Below are 25,991 nucleotides of genomic sequence, written 5' to 3'. Positions count from 1 at the left end.
TTTTCCTAAGTTAAAGGTTCTACATAGCTGCAGATTGTTGCTCTTGCCTTTGAAGGGCTGATGCAGGATTTGAACCATTTTTATCCATCTGGTTCACCAATGTCCTTTAGGGAAAGAAAACTGCTGTCGTTACCCAGTCTGGCCTACATGTGACTCCAGACCCACAGCATGTAGTTGACTCTTAAATGCCCTCTGAACAAGGGCTACTAGGGATGGGCAATAAATGCTGGCCTAGCCAGTGATGCCCACATCCCATGAACGAATAAAAAAAGTTTGTCTTTCTGTTTAAACACTGCAACTTAACCTTCATGTGAAGTATGAATTGTATTTTGTTAACTTCTGATAAGAGATAAAAACAAAAAAATACTGAAAACATACAGCAGATCCATAAGCATACATCAAAAGACAGGTTAATGTTTTACAGGTGAACCCTTTATCATTACTGAAAATAAAAGCCAGTCTTATAGGAGAGTTGAGCCAGATAAAAGGGGAGAGAACACAATAGGTAAAAGCCTATTGCAGAATGGGGTTGGGTAAATGGCTAGCAAATGGGTTTTCTGAAAATTGAAAAGAGGTGAAACCCAGTGGCTAATACGGGGGGATAATTGCAATAATAACAAGTCATTAAAAGAACAAGAGGACATGGAGACGGCTGAGTATCGCAAATGCATTGGACATGATGCAAACACAGAAACAAACCCTCCAAAAGTGAAAATGAATGAAGTGGAAGCAGGTGGGAAGAAATAGGAATGGAAAATGAGGAATATTAAAATATGATGGAAATGTTGCAAATCATAAAAAAGTCAGAAAATGCTAAAACCCTAGCAACTTCAAACTACAGTCACTTTTACAAAAGCAAGGAATACACGACTAGTCCACAGCATGAGGGAGGGAGGTAATAGCAGGGCAGTTCTCCCTTTGTCTTTTCTTCATATCTGCAGCATTTCCAGTTCTCCTTCATTCACTCCTTTTCTGCACTTTTGCCATACATTTTGGTATTACTGCTTTCACGTCCTTTTGTTCTTTAAAGTAGTGTTCAGAGTCTTATCGACAAACCTTTCGTCATTCATCAATTCTCACTTACATCCAACTTATCAAAAGCTTGCTTGCTTATGTTAACTACCCTCTGTGAAAGGAGTCAGCACTCGAGTCTTTTACCCATAGTATGCAAATTGGCTGCTGTGTTGCTTACATAACAAGTGACTACACTTGGCTATGAAGCCCTTGGATTATGAGAGCTCAGGTTTGGATTTGCAGAAAGAAAGAATGTTCTTGACAAAGTTCAACTAATATGCACTTGGTCTCCCAATATACAGAACAAGCTGTGAGTAGCAAATACAGCATAAGTAAATCATTACCTCTTGTATGGCAAGAGTATTTGGGGCCTTGGGCACTGGTTTAGGGGTAGGTGAATGGACAGGTATTGCAACTTTTACGCTCACAGGGAAGGTGCAAGTGAAGGACAGATGGTGATAAAATTGCAAAAGAATGAACCACAGCATTTTGGGAGGAATTATCTTTTTGGAAAGCAGAGAGGAGAGGTGGGATTATGCTGGGGAGGTGGTGGAAGGTGATCTAGCAATTACAGAGTCTAGTGCAGGGAAGTAAGCACAAGAGGAATGCCGTCATATTTGAGGCGGGGCGGGGAGGAGTGTGGAGAAGTTAGAGGAACACAGGACCCAGTCAAGAATCCAATCTACCACTGTGAAGGGAAGTATTCAGCTGAGTAAAAGAAGACACTTCAGAAGCTCTGGATCCAAGTAGCATCATCCAGGCATATACTTGGGGATGGGGAAACTGGGAGGAAGAAATGGAGCCTTTACACAAAGTAGGGCAAGAAAAATATTGTTCAGGCAGTTAATGTAAAAAAACAACACCAAATTTATTATCCCAGTTTATTATTCTTAAAAGTAAACAGAAACAAGTTACAATTTCAGCTTGTGATTGCATAGCCTTGGCTGCAAATTTTATGCCACATTTAAAACATTTTAAAAAGGGCCAGGTTCTCTATTATGTTCTTTCTTGGATGCAATCAATCACTGCCTCCAAGGCTGTTCGCAACGGTAATGGATGTAAAGGTAACTCTGCTGCGCAGCACGACTGGGATGCAAATGATAGGAAATACAAATGCAATAATACTTCAGCCTCCACACCAAGCAATATTTTGACAAGCAGAGAAGGGGCAAGGACTTGGCACCATGAGTTCTCCCCACTTCCAAGCCCTTACCTGCCTGAATTATGCGCAGCCATTTCCAGTTCAACTGCACACGAAATACTTTTGCAGAATGAGTAGTAGATTTCAGATTGCTGCTTGGCAAATTATTTGAAGGTGAATGGTCATTCTTTAAATTAACAGGAATAAACAGAATTATTAAAATCTGTACCGATGTAAAATAGCTTAAAGCTTTTAGATAAATGATATAAGCACAATGTAATGGCAATAAACTTACAGAAGTATAAAAAGTTTTTTAAAAATGAATGCAACCAAAAATGGACCAATTAACAGCCCTTTCACGCTACTTTTTCCATATAGGAAGGTACAGGTCCATGGCAAGATTGCAGGATTGAGGTATAAAAGAAGGGACAAATGCCTTTCAATGTCGTAAATTATACTAGTACTTTACATCTCAAATCCTTCTGATAATCGTGGGTAAGTTTCCCTTTTAAAGGAAAGTTAACTGATAACATTACCTCTCTTAACATTCTGCAGTTTTTGTAATTTTAATAATTAATGTTGTTCTTGTAAACATTATAAAATGGCTTATTCTCTTTCACTGCTCAACACTCTGCTGCCTATAACCTTTCTTGCACTCTGACAGGGGGATCTGGGTATCCTGGTACATGAATCAGAAAAAGTTAGTATGCATGTACAGCAAGTGATTAGGAAGGCAAATGGAATGTTGTCATTTATTGCAAATGTAACGAAATATAAAATGTAGGGATGTTTTGCTACGGTTGTACAGGGCATTGGCGAGACCAAAGCTGGAGTGCAGTGTTGGTATCTTTATTTAAGAAATTATATAAATGCGTTAGAAGCAGTTCAGAGAATATTCACTTGACTGATACCTGAGATAGGTGGGATTACCTTATGAAGAAAGGTTGTACAGGGTCAGCCTGTATCCAATGGAGTTCAGAAGAATGAGAGGTGATCTTATTGAACCGTAAGATTCTGAGGGGACTTGACAGGGTGGGTGTGAAAAGGATGTTTCCTTTTGTGGGAGAATCTAGAACTAGGGGTCACTGTTTAAAAATAAGATGTTGCCCATTTAAGACAAAGATGAGGAGAAGTTTTTTTCTCTCAGAGGGTGGTGAGTTTTTGAAACTCTCTTCCCCAGAGAGCAGTGGAGGCAGAGTTACTGAATATTTTTAAGGCAGAGATAGATAAATTCTTGACCAACATTGGAATCAAAGGTTGCTATGGGTAGGGAATGTGGATTTGAGGCCACAATCAGATCAGTCATGATCTTACTGAATGGTGGAGTAGTCTCAAGGGGCTGAATAGCCGACTCCTGCTCCTAATTGATATGTTAGTATGTGCATATGTTCATAAATCTTTCTCATCCTGTCCTCACTGACCAACATTGGCTCTTGGTCCCCCAATACCTCATAGTTAAAATTTGCATCCTGCCATTTAAATCCCTTCATGACCATGTCCTTTCATGTGTCTGTAACCATCTGCAGCCTCACACCCTCTGTGAACTGTGCATCTCTCCAATTCTGAACTCTTGTGCATCCTCCACATTCCTTTGTCCCACCACTGGCTACCATGCTTTCAACAGTCTAGGCCCTCAGCTCTAAAATTTTCTGCCTAAACCACTTTGCCACCTCCCTCTCATGCTTTAAAACCCTTCTTAAAATCTACCTCTTTGGCCAAAACTTTTGGTCACTTTCCGAATAGCTCTTTCTGGGATCAGATCAATCTTTCTCCAATTACACTTCCATAAAGTGCCTAGGAACATTTTTATATGTTAAAGGTGTTGTTATATTAATGCAGGTTGTTATTATATACTATTGAACACTTCCATATAGTCTATTTGTTAAAACAGTTCTAAAGGAGAGCTATGAAACATAAGGTAACTTCTGACTCTTCTAATACTGCAAAGTAATTCAAACAAAAGAAACTGGTTTGTCACATCCTAAGAAGTGCTAAATTGGATTTCTCAGTATTCCCAGCCTATATTTTACAGATTCTATTGTATCCTTTTTCAAGGCTCTGCATTAAGATACACCTTTATGATATATAAATGAAGTCCACTACAATAACATTTCAAATTATTAAAATTACCTAGACAATCTCCATAGGATGAGACCGGTACAATATTTTCAACTGCGTGAATTTAAGGGAAGTATTATTCTCATATTATTACGTTCTTTCTAGGTTTGCTTCAAGAAATCTGTTCCAACTGTTACCAATGCTACCCTGGTAATTCATTCTTGTTGTTTTTACAAGATCTTTATCATCAATATCAACAGCTTATTAATTCATCAAACTGTCAAAACTTCAGCAACTTCCCCTTCACACCCCCTCTCTCCAGTTAGTTGCCTTAATAACAAGCATGTTTGTAAATACTGAAATAATTCTACAGCCAGCAAAATATGTCCTGCCCCTCACTGAGCAGAAATTGCAAATTTTCCCCAACACACACATAATTTTCTTCCTAACATTCCTCTTCCTCTTCCTGTTTGGTAATTACGATACAGTCATGATGCCACGGAGAAAAGCTCACTGCAACTGGGCAATGCTCAGCAGACATTTATACAACATATTTCACAATCTTAGGTTAGTGGTTTAAGCTTGGTAAGGTACCAGCTGAATGCTTCCATGCTCTCTCTCACATCAACAACTTGTTTTTATAAACTACCTTTAAAGTAGTAAAACACCCCAACGCCCTTAACGAGAGCATTACCAATAATTGTTTTTGATTCGGAGCCACAGAAGGATATATCAGGGCAGATGGCCAAAAGCGAGATCAAAGTGGTAGGTTTTAAGGATCCTAAAGGAGGACAGCGCGGAGAAAGGCTGAGGGGTTTAGGGAAGTAATTCCAGTGCTCAGAGCTGTGCTTACTCATATCAATGCCAGATGCTTTGTGTAAAAAAAAAGCTACGAAAAGTAAATCTTCAGCCTGGTCAAAACAACAAACGTAAAATAATCCCTAGTATGTTTGTGAAACCTACTCATGCTTCAGCTTCAAAACATTAATGTAGACGCATATTCTGAATGCTCATCCAAGTAAAATAAACAGGCAAAATATTTAAAATAACTGTCCACATTGCACATTCTTTAGATTTTAATTAAAGTACCACTCAGCACCCATTTATGACATTGAACATTATTGTAGAAATATTATACTACCATCTTTACAGAAGCAAATTGCTGAGCTTATATTACTTTTATAGGAAACGAAGTACACCATTAACTTCCTTATTTATGTGGATATATTCATATTGTGAAATCAAATGTAATGAAAACATCACCATTTTCCCAAAACATGGTAAGCTTGATTTCTGAATGGTGTCAGCTATATGACAAGTAACACAGCTGTTTTGTGCTGTGTAGCAACTTGAAGGAAAAATTTCATTATGTTTTAACACTGCAAAAACCTATAATATGGGAAGATGCTGCCAATTTCTGTTCAGCAATACATTAGAACTTATTGATTAGTACAAGGGAAAAAAAATTCAGTATGTGTATCTGAAGTGCGAGTGAAATATGACCATAATTTCATTGATGTGAAACCATCTTTGAGAGTGATAGTGCTTTTCGATCTTTCAGAGCTTTCATCATTCTAGTACTTGATGGAAGCCTAAGTAATATTGAGCCTAAGCACTGTCAGAAGAATATGAAGTAAACATAGTTGATAAGAGTCCTTTATGTCATCGAGGTGGCAGAATAGTGCTCAAGGACTTCCTGACAGATGAAAAGTGGCAGAAAACCATTTGTCCTGATTCTATCAATATGAAGGGAAACTGAGTTAAAAATGAACAAAACAAACCAAAATTTGAGCATTGAAACTGTATTTTTACACCTAGCAAATTATAGAAAGTTTACATTTTAAACATTGAATATCTTGCACATTCCATAAAGAATTACATTTCCTGCGTCTATTTTTATCCTGAGACATTTCTTTTTTCCCAAGACTGCTGATTTCTTTCTGGGATACAGTTCCGTGGTTACTGGTACCTTGATAGTGAGTTCTAGCAAGCTATTCTGCTATGATCATTACAGTGCTCAATCTTGTCCTGACCCCTTTTTTCATAGGGCTCAATCCATATCAGTTAGGAACAGGAACCCAAAATGTTTTTTTTCAACAGGTTTCATTTATATTGCACATCCAAATATTTTTAAATATTTCGAGGTGTTGCACAGAGGTCTTTAGCCTAAACGCACTGGGGCTAATTGCCATCTTGGTTGTGATAAGCGAACGTGACACAGCACATTCATCAAACTTGGGGCCCTTTGGTTTGAACTGCTCAGTTGCACAATCAACTGAGCCATCAACAGAAATGTTCTTGCACCTTTATGATGACACAAACATTTAAGCTTGTGGCCACAGTAGCAGCTGGAGTTGAGTCCAAAGAAACAAAATCTTCTATATCAGACATCTGAGTGGGTGGTTTTTACTTTGCAGCTGTTGTCTTCAGGACTATTGGGAATACAGTTAAGCCAAACTACTGCTTAAAAAAACACAATCAACAATATATCATGGCATTTCTAAACTTGGATCGGTGCAAGTACCATGTCTCCTGAAATTCTCCTTATATGGAAAGCACTACGATTTTGTTAGATTTTTTTTCTCAAGGGAACATTAATGTTAACAGGAAATTGACTTCTTTCAGTCAAGTAAACTTCATTCTCTAGCAGCAATCATTGATCAATTTTAAGACAGTTCTGATGAGTTACATTTGGTTTACAATTACTGTTCTGAATGCCAAAAAGCCATTAAAAGTACCATAGCATGTAAGTAATTTATATTTGGAATAGATTAAAGTGCTAATATAACAATGATCTGAACAGATCCAACATAGCTATATCAACAAATGGATAGTGCAAAGAACAAGAAAACAAAGGATATAAAACATTAACCTTTTACAGATATTAAGGTCAGAGTGTATAAGGGCCTATGTCTTTGATTTGCATATGAGGCATGAGTAACCTTGGCTTAAGCCATTTGGGAAGATATGAAGCAAAAGCTAGACACTTTCCAAGGGGAACATGTGGGGGAGTGGGTGAGTGACTGAATCACAACAGAGGTAACATGCTTTGCTCGTGTACACCCATTGAACAGTAAATTACACAAAACAAAAACAGAATTACCTGGAAAAACTCAGCAGGTCTGGCAGCATCGGCGGCGAAGAAAAGAGTTGACGTTTCGAGTAACCTTATGACCCTTCGACAGAACTGCCGAAGTTCTGTCGAAGGGTCATGAGGACTCGAAACGTCAACTCTTTTCTTCTCCGCCGATGCTGCCAGACCTGCTGAGTTTTTCCAGGTAATTCTGTTTTTGTTTTGGATTTCCAGCATCCGCAGTTTTTTTGTTTTTATATTATTATTATAGTAAATTACACAATGCTGGCAGGAGCTGCAGGCAGATTATCACCACTCCTTCAAGCTAACCTTGAGAGGTTAGACATAATGATGCTAGAAACAAACTTACTGGAACAGCTTTGATATACTCTTTTCATTTCCTTTTTACGAATGCCTTAATACATACATAGATGCCACTTATAGTTACAAACAAGCAGGTACGTAAACAGCCATTTTTATGAGTAGCATAGTAGCATTACACATTGGGTTGGAGCCATTTCTTGATAGATGAGTGTGTTCTTTGGAATTTGGGGGGAATCAGTTGCTACACTAGTAGCAACAGTAGAGTATCAGCCTGAGTTTTTAGTTTATTTTAGGCTCACCCCATCCCTCCATTAAGTGTATTGTCAGTGTATATCTTTTTTATATATAATCCGGATAATATCTACATGCTGCATTAAACAAGTCTCTTTGACAATGCTATAACGATTTGCTAAGTTTACGCTTTGCTGCTGTCAGTACTACTTACAGTGCTTAGTTTGCTGCAGGAGATGAGGACTCGACGTTCATACAACATACTGGCATAAAGATGGAGCATGTTGTTGACATCTACAGCTACAAAATACTCTGTCAGGTTTCTCTGAAAGGAAAAAACATTTTCAGAATTTAAAAGAGGAGGAGACCAGTGCCAATCCCTGCATATTTATGGAACAAATCGCCAATAGTATGGAAAGAAAAAAACATCAAAACAAAGATTGTTTCCAATATGTTACAAGTTTCTTCCTTTTTCAATCCGTCTAAAAGAATGTTGTTTGTACAAATCAGAATTTTTTTTTTATTACTGATCATATTTTTGAATGCCAACCTCCCATCTACCAGTACACCATGTTGGATTCTGCATAGCTGATTTAGTATTGCAGCGAAAGCAAAAGACAATTGACCACTTTTCAAAAAAAATGCAACATCTATTTTTATAACAAAATAGAAAATTTGCTTTATATGTTTATGAACAAAAAGTTATTCAATGGTTTTCAATCATTACTTGTCATTCACAAATGCAGATGGCCTAATTTCTAAAGGGTACATGATTTAAAAAGCGTATTCTTTTAAAGTCGTACCATTGAGTGAACCTACCCTTCGGGTGATTTTATGACATGACATAATTTACATCTGGAAAGTGGTACCCTCAGGCTGTTCCTTTCACAGGCCATCATAATAGGGTGGTTTATATCACACTTCCCACATCAGGCAGATAATCATACAGTTTAGAATGGCGAGAAGGGATACGAGGTCCAATAAGTGTGATTCTGGAGACACCATGATCTGCCTCCTAATTTTCCTGATCACAACAGGACAGGAAACGAAGTATGCAAACAGGTTATTTGTCCTGCCAAGAAGGGAGATTGCAATGAGTGTCAGGAAGGGGCATTCTTGGATCTTGGATGTGATGAATTTCATTAAGTCACTATCCTTCCTGTATCCATTTAGGAAGAAACGTATGTTTCTCACAATGGATATGTCTGCAAAGTGTTTTGCAAGACCATCGTATCAAAAGGTTTAGTTAGTAATAGAAGAGAGCAAGGATCAATCTAAAGTAGAAATTCTAAATTGAAAGAGGGCTAACTTCAATGGAATGAGGGGGGATCTAATCAGTCTAAAATGGAAACACAAGGCTTGCCTGGAAAAACCGCAGTAGAAAATGAGTGCTCTTTAAGGAAAAGATGCTTCAGGTACATTCCAACAAGATGGAAAGGCAGGAGAAGCAAAACCAGGGCTCCCTGGGTGTCGAGGGAGATAGAGAGTATGATGAAACAAAAACATAGGGTGTATGATGCAAGTCAGGTGAATTTTTCAAACAAGGACCAACAAACACGAAGTTGAGAATGGAAGTGAAGAAGAAAATAAGACTAGCGAAAAAGGAATATGAAAATAGAGTGGCCTAACTACACATATTTAATAATTTATTAGAAAAAGCTATGGTGCTAGAGGACTGGCGGACAGATAATATAATTTCCATATTTAAGAAGCAGGACAGAAGATGTCCAGGGAATTATGGGCCAGTCAGCTTAACATCAACGTTAGAATATATAAAGCAGTCTTTACTAAGGGAAATAGAAGATCATGAGAAATAGAAATGAGAAATATAATAATGAATAGTCAGCATGGATTTCAAAAGAGAAAATTTTGCTTGACTAACTTCATTGAATATTTTCAGGAAGTAATCAAGAGTGTAGGCAATGTAAATGCAATAGGTGTAATTTATCTGGATTTTCAGAAGGCCTTCAATAAGGTACCCCATAATAGACTAATGGATAAGGTCAGAGACTGTGAAATCAGGGCACAAGTGACAAATAGATTGCTAGTTGGCTTCAAGACAGAAAGCGAAGAGTGGGAGTAAGGGATAGTTATTCAGAGTGGCAGAAATGGGGAGCGATGTTCCACAGGATCAGTGCTGGGACCATTGCTGTTTACAATTTAGATAAACGATTTGGACTTGGGAATCAAAAACACAGTTTCTAAATTTTCAGATGACGGCAACAAATTAGAAGAGGACATTAATAAACTTGCAAAATGGGCAAATAATTGGCAAATGAAGCTCAACCCAGATAAATATGAGGCAGTACATTTTGATAGGAAAAATAGGGACGTCATTTATTACTTGGAAGATGCCAGTCTAGGTGGGGTAGAGGAACAAAGCCATCTCATAGTACAAATACAGCAGTGACTAAAAGCTGCACCACGGGTTAGCAAAGTCATAAAAAAGCAAACCAAGCACTAGTTTATTTCTAAAGAGATAGAATTGAAAAGTAGTGCAGTTATGTTGAACCTGTACCAAACCTTGGTTGGACCTGCATGCAGTTCTGGTCACCATATTGTAAAAAGCTTATAGAGGCATTGAAGAGGGTGCAGAGAAAATATACAAGAATGGTATCAGAAATGTGTGGATATACATTTCAGGAAAGAATTAACAAGCTGGTCTCTTTTCGCTTGAAAAAAGACTTATGGTGACCTAATAGAGGTCGTTAAATTTATAAATAGCTTCGATTGAGTGGATATGCTCTTGTGGGGAAGAGCAGAAGTAGAGGACATTAATATAAGATAGTCACCAAGAAATCCAATTGGGAATTCAGAAGAAGCTTCTTTACCCAAAATAAAGTGAGAATGTGGAACTCACAACCATAGGGTGTGGTTGAAGTGAACAGTACAAATAGGTTTAAGGGGAAGTTGAACAAGCAGGTGAGGGAGAAGGGAATAGATGGTTACAATGGTAGATTCAAATGAGGAAAGATGGGCAGAAGCTAGAGTGGAGCACACGCACTGGTATGGACTGCTGGGGCTGAATGGCCTGTTTCTGTGCCATATATCCTATGGAATCCTATGAAACATAAAAAGGGAACCCAAAAAATCTTCTACCAGCATATAAATAAGTGGATAGTAAGAAGTAGAGTGGAACCTAGTTGGGGCAAATAAAGTGATATATGCTTAGAGACACAGGGCAGGGCTAGAATACCCAATAAATACTTGTTTGCTGTTTACTAAGGAAGAGGAAACTGACAAAATATCAGTAGAAACAGAGATGGTAAAGGTAATGGATAGGGTGAAAATTGATAAGCAGGATGTACTGAAAAGGCTGGTTATTCTTAAAGTGCACAAGTTGCCTGGTCTGCTGACTTGTATCTAGGTTGCTAAAGGAAGTGGGGATGAAGATAGCAGAGGGCTTGCCACAGTTTAGATATGGGGGAGGTGCTAGAGGGTTGGAAAATGGCAAATCTTGTACTCTTGTTCAAGGAAGGCTGTAAGGACATGTGTAGTAGCTACAGGCCGGTCAGTTTAACATCAGTGGTGGATATGTTTTTAGAAACAATAATCAGGGAAATAATTAACAGGCACTCAAATAGGTTTAAGTTGAGTAAGGAGAACTAGCACAGATTTGTAAAGGGCAGATATTGTTTGACTAATCTAATGGGATTTTTTCATTAAGTAACAGAGATGATTGATGAAGGGAATGCAGTGGATGTTGTCTATATGGATTTTAAGAAAGCATTTGATAAAGTGCCACATAAAAGGCTGGTTTATAATTTGCTGATGATATTCAGTTTGGAGGTGTGGTGAACAGTGAAGGTGATACCAATCAACTGCAACAGGACATAGGTAGGCTAAAAGAATGGGCAGACAAATGGCTGATGGACTCCAAGACTTCAGCACAAGCATCAAGGTTGACACTCATATGCAGTACTGATGCACTGCTGTACTGTTCGAGAGATGAGACATTAAATTGAGGCCCCGTCTGCCCTCAAAGGTGGACCTGAATATTTCGAAGAAGAGCAGGAGAGGTATCCCCAGTGTTCTGGTCAATATTTATCCCCCAATCAGCCTCACTAAAAATAGTTTATCTGGTTGTTAACACGTTGCTGTTTGGGGTAGCTTGCTGCATACCACTTAACTGCTCTGTTTCCTCCATTATAATGGTGATTACATTTCAAAGTGTTCTTAATTGGTTGGAGGGCACTTTGAGATATCTGGTGGTAATGAAGGGTGCTATATAAATGCAAGTCTTTCTTTAATACAGAGAAGTGTTGGGTGAAGCATTTTGACAGGAGGCGTAAGGAGAAGCAAATCTATATTTAACGGCACAGTTTGAAACAGTCTGCAGGATCAGATGAACCTGGGGTTTCAAATGCATAGATCTTTGAAGGTGGCAGGTCATACTCTGAGAGTAATTGGCATATGATATACAAGATACATTTTCTGTATGTTTGCCTGAAACTGGAAAAAATCTACCTGAAATGTCTTAGCCATGTAGATGACCTGTTTCTCACTTCTCAATTCATATGGAATGCAGCCTGAGCTCTACCTCTAGGTAAGGTTTCCTATTCAGTCTCTATGCAGCTTTCTGTTCCCTTCCCATGAGGGTCATTGGCACTATTGGAACAAAACACTGATTTACTGTTTACAATCCTTTCTTGATCTGTCATATCAAAGCTAACTAATGGAAATCAGGAATTGTGTTTTGAAATATATCCTCCACATTTTCATGAGAAAGACAAGTTTGAGTGGGTAGTGTTGGAATTTGGAGTAGGTCATATGCTAAGTCAAATACTGTTTTTTTGCCCCCCCCTCTAACATTCTGGCTTAAATAGAGGCAGTACAAAATACACCAACTGCAAATATGCCTAGTATTGCTAAGGATAGGGGCATTTAAATTTAGAAAGGCAAGCTTGTGGGCCTAATTACAAACTCTAGGAATTCAATTGCAGGTCCAATAGAAATAAACACAGATATTTAAATTCTTAAGCTTTTTAATAAAAGATTCTGTACCCTGTTCAAATGAGTGGGGTGTTATTTTGAAATCTTGAACCTGACTTTCATAAGGTATCTGAAGTACAAACAGACTCACTGTAATGCTCATTTGTCTTGTGATGTAGCAATGTTAGTTGAAGCTGTGGTTAATGTGAATGACTGTAGGCTTTTGAGTGCAAGAGAATGCCTTTTTTTTCTTCCTGTCTCTTGTTTCTCTAGGCAAAACTTATTGGTGGGGACAGCTGTCATGTAAGAGGGATAATTTTATTTTAAAGTGACCGTTGAGATCCTTGGTGAAAATATGCAATCTCATTGTATGTTTCTTGAGAAAATGTTTGGGGGCAATTTTGAGCATAGGCTGTGGCAGCATTGCATCCTGTATACAGTTGGATTTAGTCTGTCTCTATATTTTTATTTGAGTGGCTGATTTATAACATTGGAATACGGTGAAACTTACACACAGAATAATGGACACCCATGACCTAGTCAAGGCATTTACATTAAATCATAAGATTTAAGAGCAAAGTTTAAATAATTTCTAACAGCAATCTGAACCCAAAGTTTAGGTTTTATAACTTTGAGGTCATTCCCTTTTTCAAGTTTAATGTATGTTGCACAGTTTTTATAGCTTCTTATTTTATTCCTAGCTATGTTTCTGGTAGGGATTACTGACAGGATCTATGGTGTTCTTAATCCGCAATGAAGTTGGTCAAGGTCCATTCATGTATTGTGAGTGACCAAATGATGTTGGTGATTTTGTTGTCTACTGTTAATTGCCAGATTAATTGTGGTCATAATACTATAGTATACACTGAGGCAGTTTTTTTTCTAAATTTTGGCAGAATAGGCTTTTTAATAAAGAAATGTGTTTTATATGTACCATAAGGAATGTGTTATGGATACTTGTCTTGAAAATTTGTAACTAGAAAACAGCAGCATAAAAAAATGTAGCAATTTTTACTGGCACAGGAACATCCATTCTGTGCAGTACTGTTTCAGTTCCCGAATGACTTCATGTCATGTCAGCTTCAATCAAACTTTTAGAGTTGCTCGTTCATCTGAAATTGACTCTGTAAAGTGACATCTTTGCAGAAATAAGTTACACTGGCAGAGTAAGGAGGAAGCTAATTTGTATAAGAGACAGCTTGAGAATTCCACTAGCCACAGGTGAGCTATCCAGGAGCTGAAAATCAGAACTTACAGGGCTGATCCTCCCACCATTTTTAATAACCCATTATGTTTTTTCATCATTTTCTCCTTCCTCCTCACGATTCTTCCCCCTGTACCCCTTCCCCAAATATCGCTTTTCTAATTATTATTCCCCCTCCCCTCCCTCAGTCCTTATCAAGCTCATCTCCTCCATGTGAGTCTCCTTTTGTACTCTTGGCTCAGCATCATAGAATTATACTTCCTTGATCCAATGCATGCTGCCATTGTTGATGTTTACCTCTCCTTAGGCTCTTTCCTTTATCCTGCAATACAGTTACATCATCCCTTACCCCCCAAAATAAAAAGTACCTCTGGTTCCTCCCTCTAACTCTATTGTCCTATCTAAAACCTTCCCTTCCTCAATGTCATCACCACACAGCCAGAGTTTCTCTCTCCCATCACTCACTGTTTAAATCCTTTCAATCCGCATTCATCCTGCCCACAGAACCAGGACTACATTGACTAATTTCACCAATGTAGGCACAATTGCAAAGTGTTTTCTTCCTTGTCCTCCTTGACCCCTCTTATGATCTTCAACCCAGTCAACATACCATCCTCCTTAACTAGCTGTCTTCTGCCTCACTGATATGTCTTGGTTCTACCCCTATTTACCCCAACAACGGCAGTAAAGCTCCTCTAAATGCTTCTCATGTAGCCTATACATGGTCACCTTGAGTGCTCTAAACCTCCATCTTTAGCCCTTTCTCTTTGTTTATATGCTTCCTGTCAGTATCAATCATAGGTGCATGGCCAGCTTTTAGATGTATGTTGACAACACCTGATTCTACCTCTGCCAATACCCTCAATTGCTAGACCAGCACTGCACCGTGTGACTATTTAACCAACCACTAAACCCAGGTGAGCAGGAACTTCATTCAGCTAAACATCAGCAATACCAAAGACATCTTGTACAGCTTCTGCCAAGAATTTGGCACCTTAAACCTCCAACCCTTCCTTCGGCATCTTACTCAAATTGAGCCAGACAGTATGCAAGTGTTGTGATTGATCCTGAGTTGAGATTCAAGCCCCATCTCCTAGTCACGACCAGCATTGCTTACCTCCACCTGTACCTTTGTCTCGATCTCACTCTCAATACCTGTGAAATACTTTTGTCACCCCTAGATTCAATGGCTGAAATGCTCTCCTTGTTGGCTTCCAAAGTTTGACTCTTCACAAGTCGCAATAGCCGGCTACCACGTCCTATTGCATACTATGCCCTGCTTCCTATCACTTTCATTATAGGTAACCTTCATTGGTTGCCTGACCACCACCCGCCCCCACCCCGCCTCCCCAATGCGTTGATTTTAAAGTCATTACTCTCATGTACAATGCCCTCCACAGCCTCCCCCTCCCTATCTCTGCAATATGCATTATTTGCAAAGAGGAGAAACCACCAGTAGTGAAAAACAAGTCATCTATGTGGTTGAGACATTTCAGATAGTTCTTTTTCAGTTCAAGAGAAAAATACAGAAAAAGAAGCTTGTATGTTATATGTCATAAACAAATTGAAATTCCAAAAGCACTAGCAAGACACGTGGAAAATAAAATATTTTACTATGTAAACCAAAAAAAGTAGCTACAGCCAACTCTGGTACTGTCTACTTTTTCACACATTAACTTTAGCAAACAAACATGAAAATGTTTATTTTCCTATTAATGCACTTTTTTATATTTGAAAGTAGATTTGCATGCAAAGAACAGAAAAAAGTGCTACAGCAGCTTAATGGAGGAACACAATCTAAATAAATAGCATCATTTTACACCGGACTGACAAATAAAAGAGTAATTGAGAATTAAATAATTCTTCAATAGTAAGGAGAGTTTTTTTCTCAGTTCAAATAGTAAATATTTGACTGATATAAATAATATGTGCAACGTGTAGAGTTCATTCTGAGCAACTGTTTCCATTTTTAACTTTCTTTTAAAAAGAGATATTTACTAGATATCGTGCCTATCGGATGAGACTGAAAAATCAAGTAAGTAGATTTAAGTAAAATACACTAATGTGGCTCATTTTCTCTGCACTCATCTTCTCAGAGGGCACTTGTGTATAAGAAAATCAATACTGGGCATTATGTACATCAGCATCATCATCCTATTGAAATGGTGAATACTACTTGCCAAACGTTTAATTCTCTGTCACATTACACACCTATTAGTTTTCTTTTCCATATGCAGATATTATTGGATCGTAGAGCTATACTTCAGCACTTCAAAGCATTTTCAACATGTGGGAACTATATTACACAATTTTAACATCGACATGTAAGTGTATATGCATTTTAAATTACTGGCAGATTATTTTGTGCGTACACAAGTTTCCTCAACTACTAATCAAGTCAGTAATGAAGCAATTCTCCTTAAAGATTGAGAATTAATTAAAATCGTTTATAAATATTTACTCTGTTTATGCTCCAATTTTTTGGAATTCATGGTATGCAATATTACATTATATGAAAAAGGTTAATTATGTATGAAAGTTGAATCATCTTACTATGATTAAACCATAGATAAATTTGTTGGCTGCACTTTAGTGCTTTCCATCATATTGTTTGCAGTCTTTTATTAACAACTTGAGTGGCAGGTCAAAAGTTTAATCTTTCACTTTTAAGCTAACCCGCTTTTTGTTTTTCTACAGGTTTCATACTTAATTTAGATGAACAATTGAGTATCCCACAGAATAATTGCAACATCAAAGTAAGGTGCTTTAATGGTTAAAAGGAAGGTAACCTGGGAGATGTACTTTCAATGGTGCTTTAATTTAGGGTGCTGATTTCTATAAACACTCTTACCTGTGAAAACTCACAATTTACATGCTCTTCACCAGAGAATTACTCAAACAATGATTTTACTGGATTGAGAAGCAGTGCAGCAAAAACCTGCAAATTGATGTTTGAATCTAGAATTGCCTGAGCTGGGAAGTCAGTATTCAATAGCTACTGCTGTACACTCAGCCAGTATTGAATTTTCCCAATCTGGGCAACATAACTCTTTGCACTGAAAAGTACTCCCTTCAAACTGTCCTTAATCTTCTGTCTAATGACACCTGACATCCGACAGTTCTCTTTCTCAAAAAAAAATGTTCTGCATGTAGTAGTCATCACAATCCATAGTGAAATTAAAGAACTCTCTGCTCCTAAGTATTTCGCAATAAGGAGCTGTAGGAAAAGAGATGGCGATGATGGAGACAGAGGTGAGAAGAGTGAGAGAATGCAACGGTAGGAGGGCAGGAGAAGGCGTTGGGAGGCAAGAGAACATAAAAGAGGGAGAAGAGGAAAGAAGAAAGGAAAGACAGCAGTATTTATATCCTGCAATATTACGTCCTAAAGCACGTCACAACCAATTAAGTGCTTTGAAATCAATCACTGTTATGTAGCTGGACGCTTTTCACAAAAGCAAAAGAAAAACATACACCATTGGATATTAATGTTTTTAAAAACAAAATTAATTTAAAAAATAAATCTGACCCAATCTATTCCAAGCTACTTCACAAGTTACTTTAATGCTTCAGATAGAGGAAATTGTGCAAAAATATTAGTCTCTTTTTTTTTATTAATTTACGGGATGTGGACTTCGCTGGCTAGGCCCACATTTATTGTCCATCTCCAACGGCCCTTGAGAAGGTGGTGGTGAGTTGCCTTCTTGAACTGCTGCAATCCCTGTGGTGTAGGTACACCCTCAGGTGATGTTAGGGAGGGAGCTCCAGGATTTTGAACCAGTGACGGTGAAGGAACAGTGGGCGATATGTTTCCAAGTCAGGAAGGTGAATGGCTTGGAGGGGAACTTCCAGGTGGTGGTGTTCCCATGTGTCTGCTCCCCTTGCCCTTCAGGGTGGTCAGGGTCATGGGTTTGGAAGATGCTGCCTAAGTAGCCTTGGTGAGTTTCTGCAGTGCATCTTACAGATGGCACACACTGCTGCCACTGTTCATCGGTGGTGGAGGGAGTGAATGTTTGTGGAAGGGGTGCCAATCAAGCGGGTTGCTTTGTCCTGGATGGTGTCAAGCTTCTTGAGTGTCACTGGAGTTGCACTCAAAGCATAAGGACCTATTTGGAGCAAATACTCATAGCTTTAGCCCTATGAGTACCAAAGAAAAGCTTAAGCATAAAAATAAATATTGTATCTAGTCATATTTAAAACATCTAAAAAACATTTTTCTGTTTTAATGTACGACATTACAATATTTGGCAAATGTTATCTTGATAGCATAATTCTTACAGATATACAACAAATTCTTAAATAATAGTTATAGAATATAAAGATAATAAAATTCAACAGTCAAGGATTAAAGATATTCACCTATTTTTACAAACAAGGGGCCTGTCTGATGAACTGAAGATACAGTGCAACCATCAAAAACTGTCAGTTGCAATATCCCAATTCCCTTCTTAGAGTACTTGGTACATGAAACATAACACTAAGAATAAATCTGTGCAGAGTCTCAAAATTTACACAGTATACAATTGTAGGATTAAAACCAGTCTACTGAAAATCTGTCTACCAGAGATGTGTACTTACATTTTCAGGAATACTAGGAAGTTCCCTGGTATCAGGTGTAGTAAAGTATGAATGCTGCCAAAAGGGAGAGAGATTTAGAATTGTTTTCACAAAATACTGTCGACAGAAAATGTACAAAATTGAAAGTATGATTCTGTATTGTGCTACCAGCTATAATACAGAAATAAAGCTTTAATTACTTGCCAATCAAATTAAATTTGTAAATTTAATGTTTGTATTTATACTCACATATGGTGCTAAAGATAAAATCAAAACTAAACTGACAGTGTTTTTAAGTTCTGAGACCCATTTTCACATATAGCATGGCACAATGCATCCACTACACTTCCTCAGTTCTAACTGAATATATATTATTTCATTAAAATTGTACTAATGGAAAACAGTTTTTTCATCTGTGAATCTTTCAATTTCATGTCGATAGCTAGAACTCTTAGCTTTTGAAAACATTGTTACATCAGAAAAACAAGGCCAGGAAAATTTCAGGTTCAATCCTTTACAGGGGTTGACGGTAGGATTGCTGTAACTGGTTTTAGCATCACCAAGCTGGATAGCAAAATATATTAGTCAATGTTACTGCTCTTAATCCTATCTAGGTAACTTGTTGGAAATGCACATCTATGAAGGTCAGCTGAGGACAGGCTCAGACTCAGGCTCAGCTGTGATACCAGCACAATCAAGTAGACATTCACATTCATTTTTCAGGCTCTGACAGGGAAAATGGGCAGTTCGATAAGGAACTCAAAGGCCAGCTGGTACATTGGGAACCATGTCCAAGCTTGAATCGGCACTTTCAAAATTAAAGGGTACAGGGAAGCAAGTAAGAATGAAGGGGAGGGAAATGTTAAGGAGAATTTAGATTTGAAATATCAGATCAAAAAGTAATTATAACCCAATAATTTCTTCAAAAGAACTCTGCCCCTCTGACAAATTGTGATGGGATTGTTTCAATGTGGAGTTGGGCCTCTTTTACTTGCGTTTTGTGACTCTTTTCTAACACTAGCATGAGCGCTGACTTCCTCATCCATGAATTTAAAATGGTCTTGGTACTTTTTGTGCCACTGGGTACTGAATTGAGATGCCACATTCTCATTTTAGCACTCAGCAGCTGTTCAAAACACCTTCTCTCAGGATCTCCTCCTGATTTGGATTTGATCCCAGTCTCTGGCAGACAACTACAATATTTCAAAATATTTTAAACATTTTTTCATCTCTTTCCATTTCAACTGTCTAGCTGCATCAGCTGAACTACTCAGTTCAAATGCTCCCACAGCAACTGAACAGCTAAAGGAAACAAAGCCATCCATAAGCTGTTCTTTGATATCCTTTCCTGCTCCATTGCCCATGAAATGCTTAAGCAGAGGGCAGACTAGAAGCATTCTTTTGAACCATAGTACAAAATGCCTGGAATGAGCTGAACTATCCCATCAGACTACAGTGCCTCCGAGACAACCTGCCCTTTAGGTCAGACAGGCATGCTGTTCCTACAAAAGCTCTGCTTGGTAGAGCTGGGTCTTCTCCACAGCCAGCCAATGACCCTGGCAAGGACAAACAACTGCTACCTGTCGATTAACATTAGGGAGGAACTGCTGAACATCAGCTGCTTGCGGTTATTGCTGGGCAAGAATTTGAGAGACAATTAAGTTATTTAGATACTCGTCACTGGTCTGTAAAGAGGACATATCACAGGTGACTAATTGTCTGAAAGCATCAGGATAGACAAAATCTGTACAACAGAGTGTCAGATTCTTGAGATAGAAGGCAAATGTCAAAATGTAGTTGCCTAATTCTACAATCATTTCTCATTATTACAGTCACTATGTGTATGATGTAATTAAATTAAAATTAGCAAGTAATTATGCAAATAGAGGTTTTTACTCACATGAAAAATCATTTTCAATTACGGATGAGCTGATACTGCATACCTACTGCCCAATCACATCATTTGTATTGGAATATGAATTACACAGAAAACAAGGAAACCTTGTTAATTTACAGAACAGCCCAGAGACCTGGATCCAGACTCAAGGCTTTAATGACTTGACAGTTGGAGACATTCTCTCGTCTCCATGTGGGAGTACACATGTACCAAAGTATCATTCCTAGCACCCTCCGGCCAAATACTTCCCCATTTCATTTTAAATGAAAAGTATGCGACTGCTGGGTCTGGAAGAAGCCGTCTGGAATGCTCAGAGAAATCTAGGACTCGGGTAGTGCAAGCGTAGAGCGAGGAGACTGAGTAGGGAGTCAGGAAGGGACTGAAGAGGTAGGACAGCGACTCCCTCAGGTCAACACAAAAACAAAAAATGCTGGAAAAACTCAAGAGGTCTGGCAACATCTGTGGAAAAGAGAAATAGTCCAATATGATTCAGGTCAGTCTTGTGCAAGTTGATACGTTTGGATCTGCCTAGATCCGGGAAGGACCAGGGCATGGACTTGGGACAGAATGACTAAGAAGGCTAGGAAAAACCACATAAAAAGCACTGGGACTGGGAGGAATCAAACAAGGAGGCTACAGGTTGCCCAAATGGGAGGGAACTAGCAGGAAGGAAAATTCCTGCTTGAGGCCAACAGAGAGATAGTGAAATTCTGCATGAGGATTGAAGGCTCACTGCAGAACAGAAGGCAGAACAAAGTCGTATGAATTAATACCTTTAATGGTCAAGTAGTTAACACAGGTCAATGACAGGTCAAGTATGCCAGTGACATGGTTCGTATGGCCAATAAAACATCCACACATGTACATATATTTTGTTTAAAAATCTACCAGCAAATCTTCCAAGATGTTGCTATGTTGAGTTGAAGGACAAAAGGAAAAAGATGGATAGCGTCTTTCATGACCACAAGACATCCAAAAGCACTTTAGAGCCAATTAAGTACTTTTGAAATGTAATCACTGTTCTGTAGCAAGTGCAACAGCCAATTTACACACAGCAAGCACCCAAAAATAACAATGTGATGTTGACCAGATAATCTGTTTTTTGTGATGTTAGTTGAGGGATAAATATTGGCCAGGACACCAGGGAAAATTCCCCCTGTTCTTCTTTGAAATAGTACCATGGGACAAGGTACATAGAAAGAAAGACTCACTTTTATATAGTACCTTTCACAACCTCAGGATGTGTCAAAGCACTTTACAGCCAATGAAGTACTTCTGAAGTATAGTCACTGTTGTAACGTAGGAAACATGGTAGCCAATTCATGCATAGCAAGTTCCTAAAATCAGCAATGTGATAATGACTATATAATTTGTTTGTTTGATGTTGATTGAGGGATAAATATTGGCCAGGACAATGGGAAAAACTCCCCTGGCTCTACTTCAAAACAGTGCTGTGGGATCTTTTATGTCCGCCTGAAAGGGCTGACAGAACATCAGTTTAACATCTCATGCAAAAACTGTCACCCTCTGACAGTGCAGCACTCCTTTAGTACCGCTCTGGAGTATTAACTTTGATTTTTAGTGCTCAAGCCTTAGAGTGGGATTTGAACACGCAACCTTCTGACTCAGAGACAATAATGCTACAACTGCTGCCTTACTAATATGCCAAATTATGATGATTCAAACATGACAAGAGATTTAATGCTAACAGAAGTATGTGCTACAAACAAGATGCTTAATATGTAAGACATGACAGTATTTGTAGCCTATCTTTGCAAATTAAAACCATTTGAAATAATAAGGTTCCAATGGAATAGAATTTCTTAGCTAACTACTAAAAGCTACTTGTTATCAATTTTAATTTTCACGCTCCAGCAAGAAAGTTGATGTTAATGGTTCATGGGGTCAGATTGAGGTGTACATAGGATTGTTTGGTAAACTCATGAGTAACTAACATGACTTTTCCAAGTGGAATAACCAATTTAACACACTTCAAACAACAGAAACAAGAATGATGCTGAATTCCCTTTACTGAAATCACAGGCAGGGCAGGGGTGTGGAAAGAGAAGACATCCCAGTCTAATTTTCAACACATTTCCACTCTTTTCCCAAAATAAAGTTCAATACTGTACTCCTTGGATCCCAAATTGCAGAAGACAGGTGTCACATTGCACCAAGAAATTATAAATCAAATCTTTGAGTGCTGGGAGTTTGCACACTGATTCAGATCAGACATTATTTCTTTTTATGCACCATCCTGTGTGTGCTGGGGTGAAATACAAATGCAGTGCTGAAGTTGGTGTGTGAATGTATCCTTTGGATGGACACAGCTGAATAAACCCCAAACACAAAAGAGTTAGAATTTGCTCACTGCATCTCCATGATTATGTGCTCACATTTGTATATGGGTGCATAGAATTAAACGTACAGCAGTGCATTCCACTTACCACACTCAAATGAACAGTTGAACCTGGTTCTGGAAGTGGAAGGTTATATAGCGTTTCCAGTAATTCCTTCCATGGACAGCCCTGAAACATTGCACAGATGCAAAAACAGATCTTCAGGCTATTTATTTTTAAAACATGTTCACGTCTATGCATAGTTTGATAAGTGACATTTCTAGAAGATTAGATTTTAGGGCAAAAACCTATTCAGTATCAAGTTAAACAGTTTAGCTACCAATTATTAGGAAAATGTCAGGAAACAGCTGTAAAAGACTTTGGTTAAGGAAATGTGCTGTAGTGTTAGTATACCAAACAAAGACAGCATTCACAGGGGTCTGGGAGAGAAATAGATTAATCTTCCTTATATTTAATTACACATACACCTGCCAATTAAAATCGTAAATTAACGGAACTGAAAAAAGTTTGCAAAGCTCCAAACCAATTGTAAAGTTAGTGCACTAAAGTTTCTAATTTGTTTATGCTGTTTAAAATAGCCAAGAATGAATTGGGAGGTTTGATAAACTTTTCCTTGGTCGAATTTTGTTTCAAAGCATAATTTTTAAAATACAGGCAAAAAATGATACATTTGAAATGTTTTTCTTTCAGCTAAAAATTTCAGCAGAATTATGAATTTTAATGGGACAAATATCTCAGGCACTGTACCTTAACTAGCAAACCTTAAATCAAAATGTTAAAGAGCTGTACCTGTCCTGTGGCAGTGTATTCTGCTAAGATGTTCAGAAGCTTGTAGAAAACTTCAAACCAAGGTAAATAGCTAAAAACAAATACAGAACAGTCAACTCTACGTCTGGGACAAGTTTAATAGGGGCGGAAAAAAAATCAAGGGTAAAGGTGGTTTTGACAATTTTAGTGAACATTACAGTTCAGAAATCCAACAATAAATCACTATAAAAATTAAACATTTTGAAGGTTACACAAACACGATAGAAGTTCCACCTGCAATGAAATTTAATTGTGTTAGACATTTTGGTCAAGGCCGAAGATTGATAATCTGGAGCTATGAGGCTGGATTTTACCCGACTGCTTGGCTAAAAATTCAGTGGTGAATCTGCCCATCATGCTGATGGCTGCCCTTGGGAGCAGCGTTAATTGCTTTTAAGGTGAGACTGCTGCTCCTACCTCAGGATAACGTCCTGCCTGAGAGTTAGTTGCCAGCCAACTGAATGGCCAACAGCTTTGTCGTCTCAACAGTGCCAGGCAGGAGCAGTGGCCACTGCTGAGACTACAGCTGACACTGCTGACGTGGAGGCACCAGGACTTGAGGCAAATCCAGGGCTTTGCCAGGGCCAGGTTGACAGGCCCTAGTGTGGGGTTAGGAGGGGTGGGGTTAAGAGTGGAAGGGGGCTGGGTTTGAGTGGTCAGGGGGCGGAGAAGTGTAAAGGGCAGTGTAGTCTTGGCTCCAGTTGACTCCAATGGGTCCAGGGTGCCCAGAAACAAAGTCACCCACCCTCCCCCACCTTGCCTGACACAGTCCTCACAACTAATGCTGCCAACCACCTGCTTGGCATGGGCTTCCCTCTGCTCAGGTAAAATAGCAACTGCGATTGGGATGAGGAGTCTTAACAGGCCAAAGGTGGGCGACACCTCACCCACCCCCTGTAAAATTTCTGACAGGTAGGAGACAGGCACAGAGGTCACCCGATTGATTTTATTAGTCTCCCCCCACCGCCACCCCCCACGCACTCCCCCTTCAAACTCACTGGCAGGGGTGCGTAAAATCCAGCCCTACGTTCTCATTTAAAATTCTAAGGTTAAAAAAACACAAGTCTGATGATAGGACTAAGAAAAAAATGTTACAGCATTTTGCTTTCCTTCAAAGTAAAGTCATGTTTACAACTTCACCAAATACACCATCATCCTTAGGTACAAAGACCTATCGTTTATTTACTTATTGGATTAATTTTATTATTTCTTCGAGATCCTGCAATCAACTTGTCCCCAGCTCTCTGGCATTGTAACTCTTAGCTGGGCTTGACAAGGTACATGGCAGTGTCCCAGGGTGACATACCCTCCACATTCTGAGTGCAAATCTAAGATCAGGAACTGTGTGTGGAATATCATGGCCGTACACTTGCATTTACAGAGCAGCAGAAGCTAAGGAAACCACTATAATCACAAGGCAAATTTAACACCTCTCTGTGCTGGAATATGTGCAATACAATGCCATGAATTCTCTAAGGAAAGTTGTTTTGCTAAAAAAATATGTAATTATGTGATTACCTAGCTTTGAAACTGGCTCTGAATTGGAAATAATGCAGACACTTCATCTCTCTGCCTAACCAGAACATAGTTTCTACTGTGACGTCAGTGTGTCAACTACAGTTCAGTTGACAGTACACTCACCTCTGAGTCAGAGGGTTGTGGGTTCAGTCCCTCTCAAGAATTTGAGCACAAAAAAGCAAGGCTGACCCTCCTGTGAGGTACTGAGGGAACAATGCTGAGCAGTGCTGCAATGCCAGGGATGCCATCTTTCGGCTCAGACATTAACTTGAGGTCCTACCTGCCCTCTTGGGTAGATGTAAAAGATTCCATTGCATTAATTCAAAGAAGAACAGGTAAGTTATCCCTGACATGCTAAATAATATTTATCCATAAATCAACATAAAGAAAATAGATTATCTGATCATTATCACATTGCTGTTTGTGGGAATTTGCTGTGCGCAAATTGGTTGCCACATTTCCTACAATAATAACTACACTTTTGGTTGTAAAGTGCTTTGAGACATCCGATGGGCTTGAAAAATGCTATTTAATGTAAATCTTTCTTTTTTTTCTTTTAGCGCTCAGTCCCCATCGTATTTGCAGGAAGTTAATTCATGAATTGTAGCCTTGGCAACCAAGCCTGAACCGACTCCAATAAGCGCATCACAGTGAAAAGGAGGCAACTTAATATAGTATCTCTAAAACCGACATGAAGAGACACATAATTTTTAATATAGTAAGATCTCTGGACTGCAAAACATTAAGTGATGTAGCTTTAAACTTTGTCCAGCATACAATTTATTTTAGCGATACATGTTATAAATTCAATTTTATATATCCAACATCAGAGAAGCCTGACACTTAATACCAGATACATTTATGACAGTGCAATGCTT

General features: G+C 38.6%; 1 protein-coding gene across 8 annotated transcripts in view; it reads right to left on the bottom strand.

Annotated features, from left to right (window-relative positions):
- The window catches only part of LOC121281034 (DENN domain-containing protein 1A-like), a 607,528-nt gene that overhangs the window by 283,547 nt on the left and 297,990 nt on the right, over positions 1–25,991 (bottom strand). For all 8 annotated transcript variants that reach the window (XM_041193614.1, XM_041193619.1, XM_041193616.1 and 5 more), the window contains exons 6-9: positions 23,578–23,647; positions 22,876–22,956; positions 18,553–18,606; positions 8,056–8,166 (exon numbers count right to left, since the gene is read on the bottom strand). In XM_041193614.1, coding sequence (XP_041049548.1) covers positions 8,056–8,166; positions 18,553–18,606; positions 22,876–22,956; positions 23,578–23,647 — 316 coding nt within the window. The remainder of the gene's footprint in view (positions 1–8,055; positions 8,167–18,552; positions 18,607–22,875; positions 22,957–23,577; positions 23,648–25,991) is intronic.

Source organism: Carcharodon carcharias, chromosome 8 (assembly GCF_017639515.1).
Source record: "Carcharodon carcharias isolate sCarCar2 chromosome 8, sCarCar2.pri, whole genome shotgun sequence".
Taxonomy (NCBI): Eukaryota; Metazoa; Chordata; class Chondrichthyes; order Lamniformes; family Lamnidae; genus Carcharodon; species Carcharodon carcharias.
Note: the sequence above shows the minus strand (reverse complement) of the source record. Positions and strands in the feature narration are given on the sequence as shown.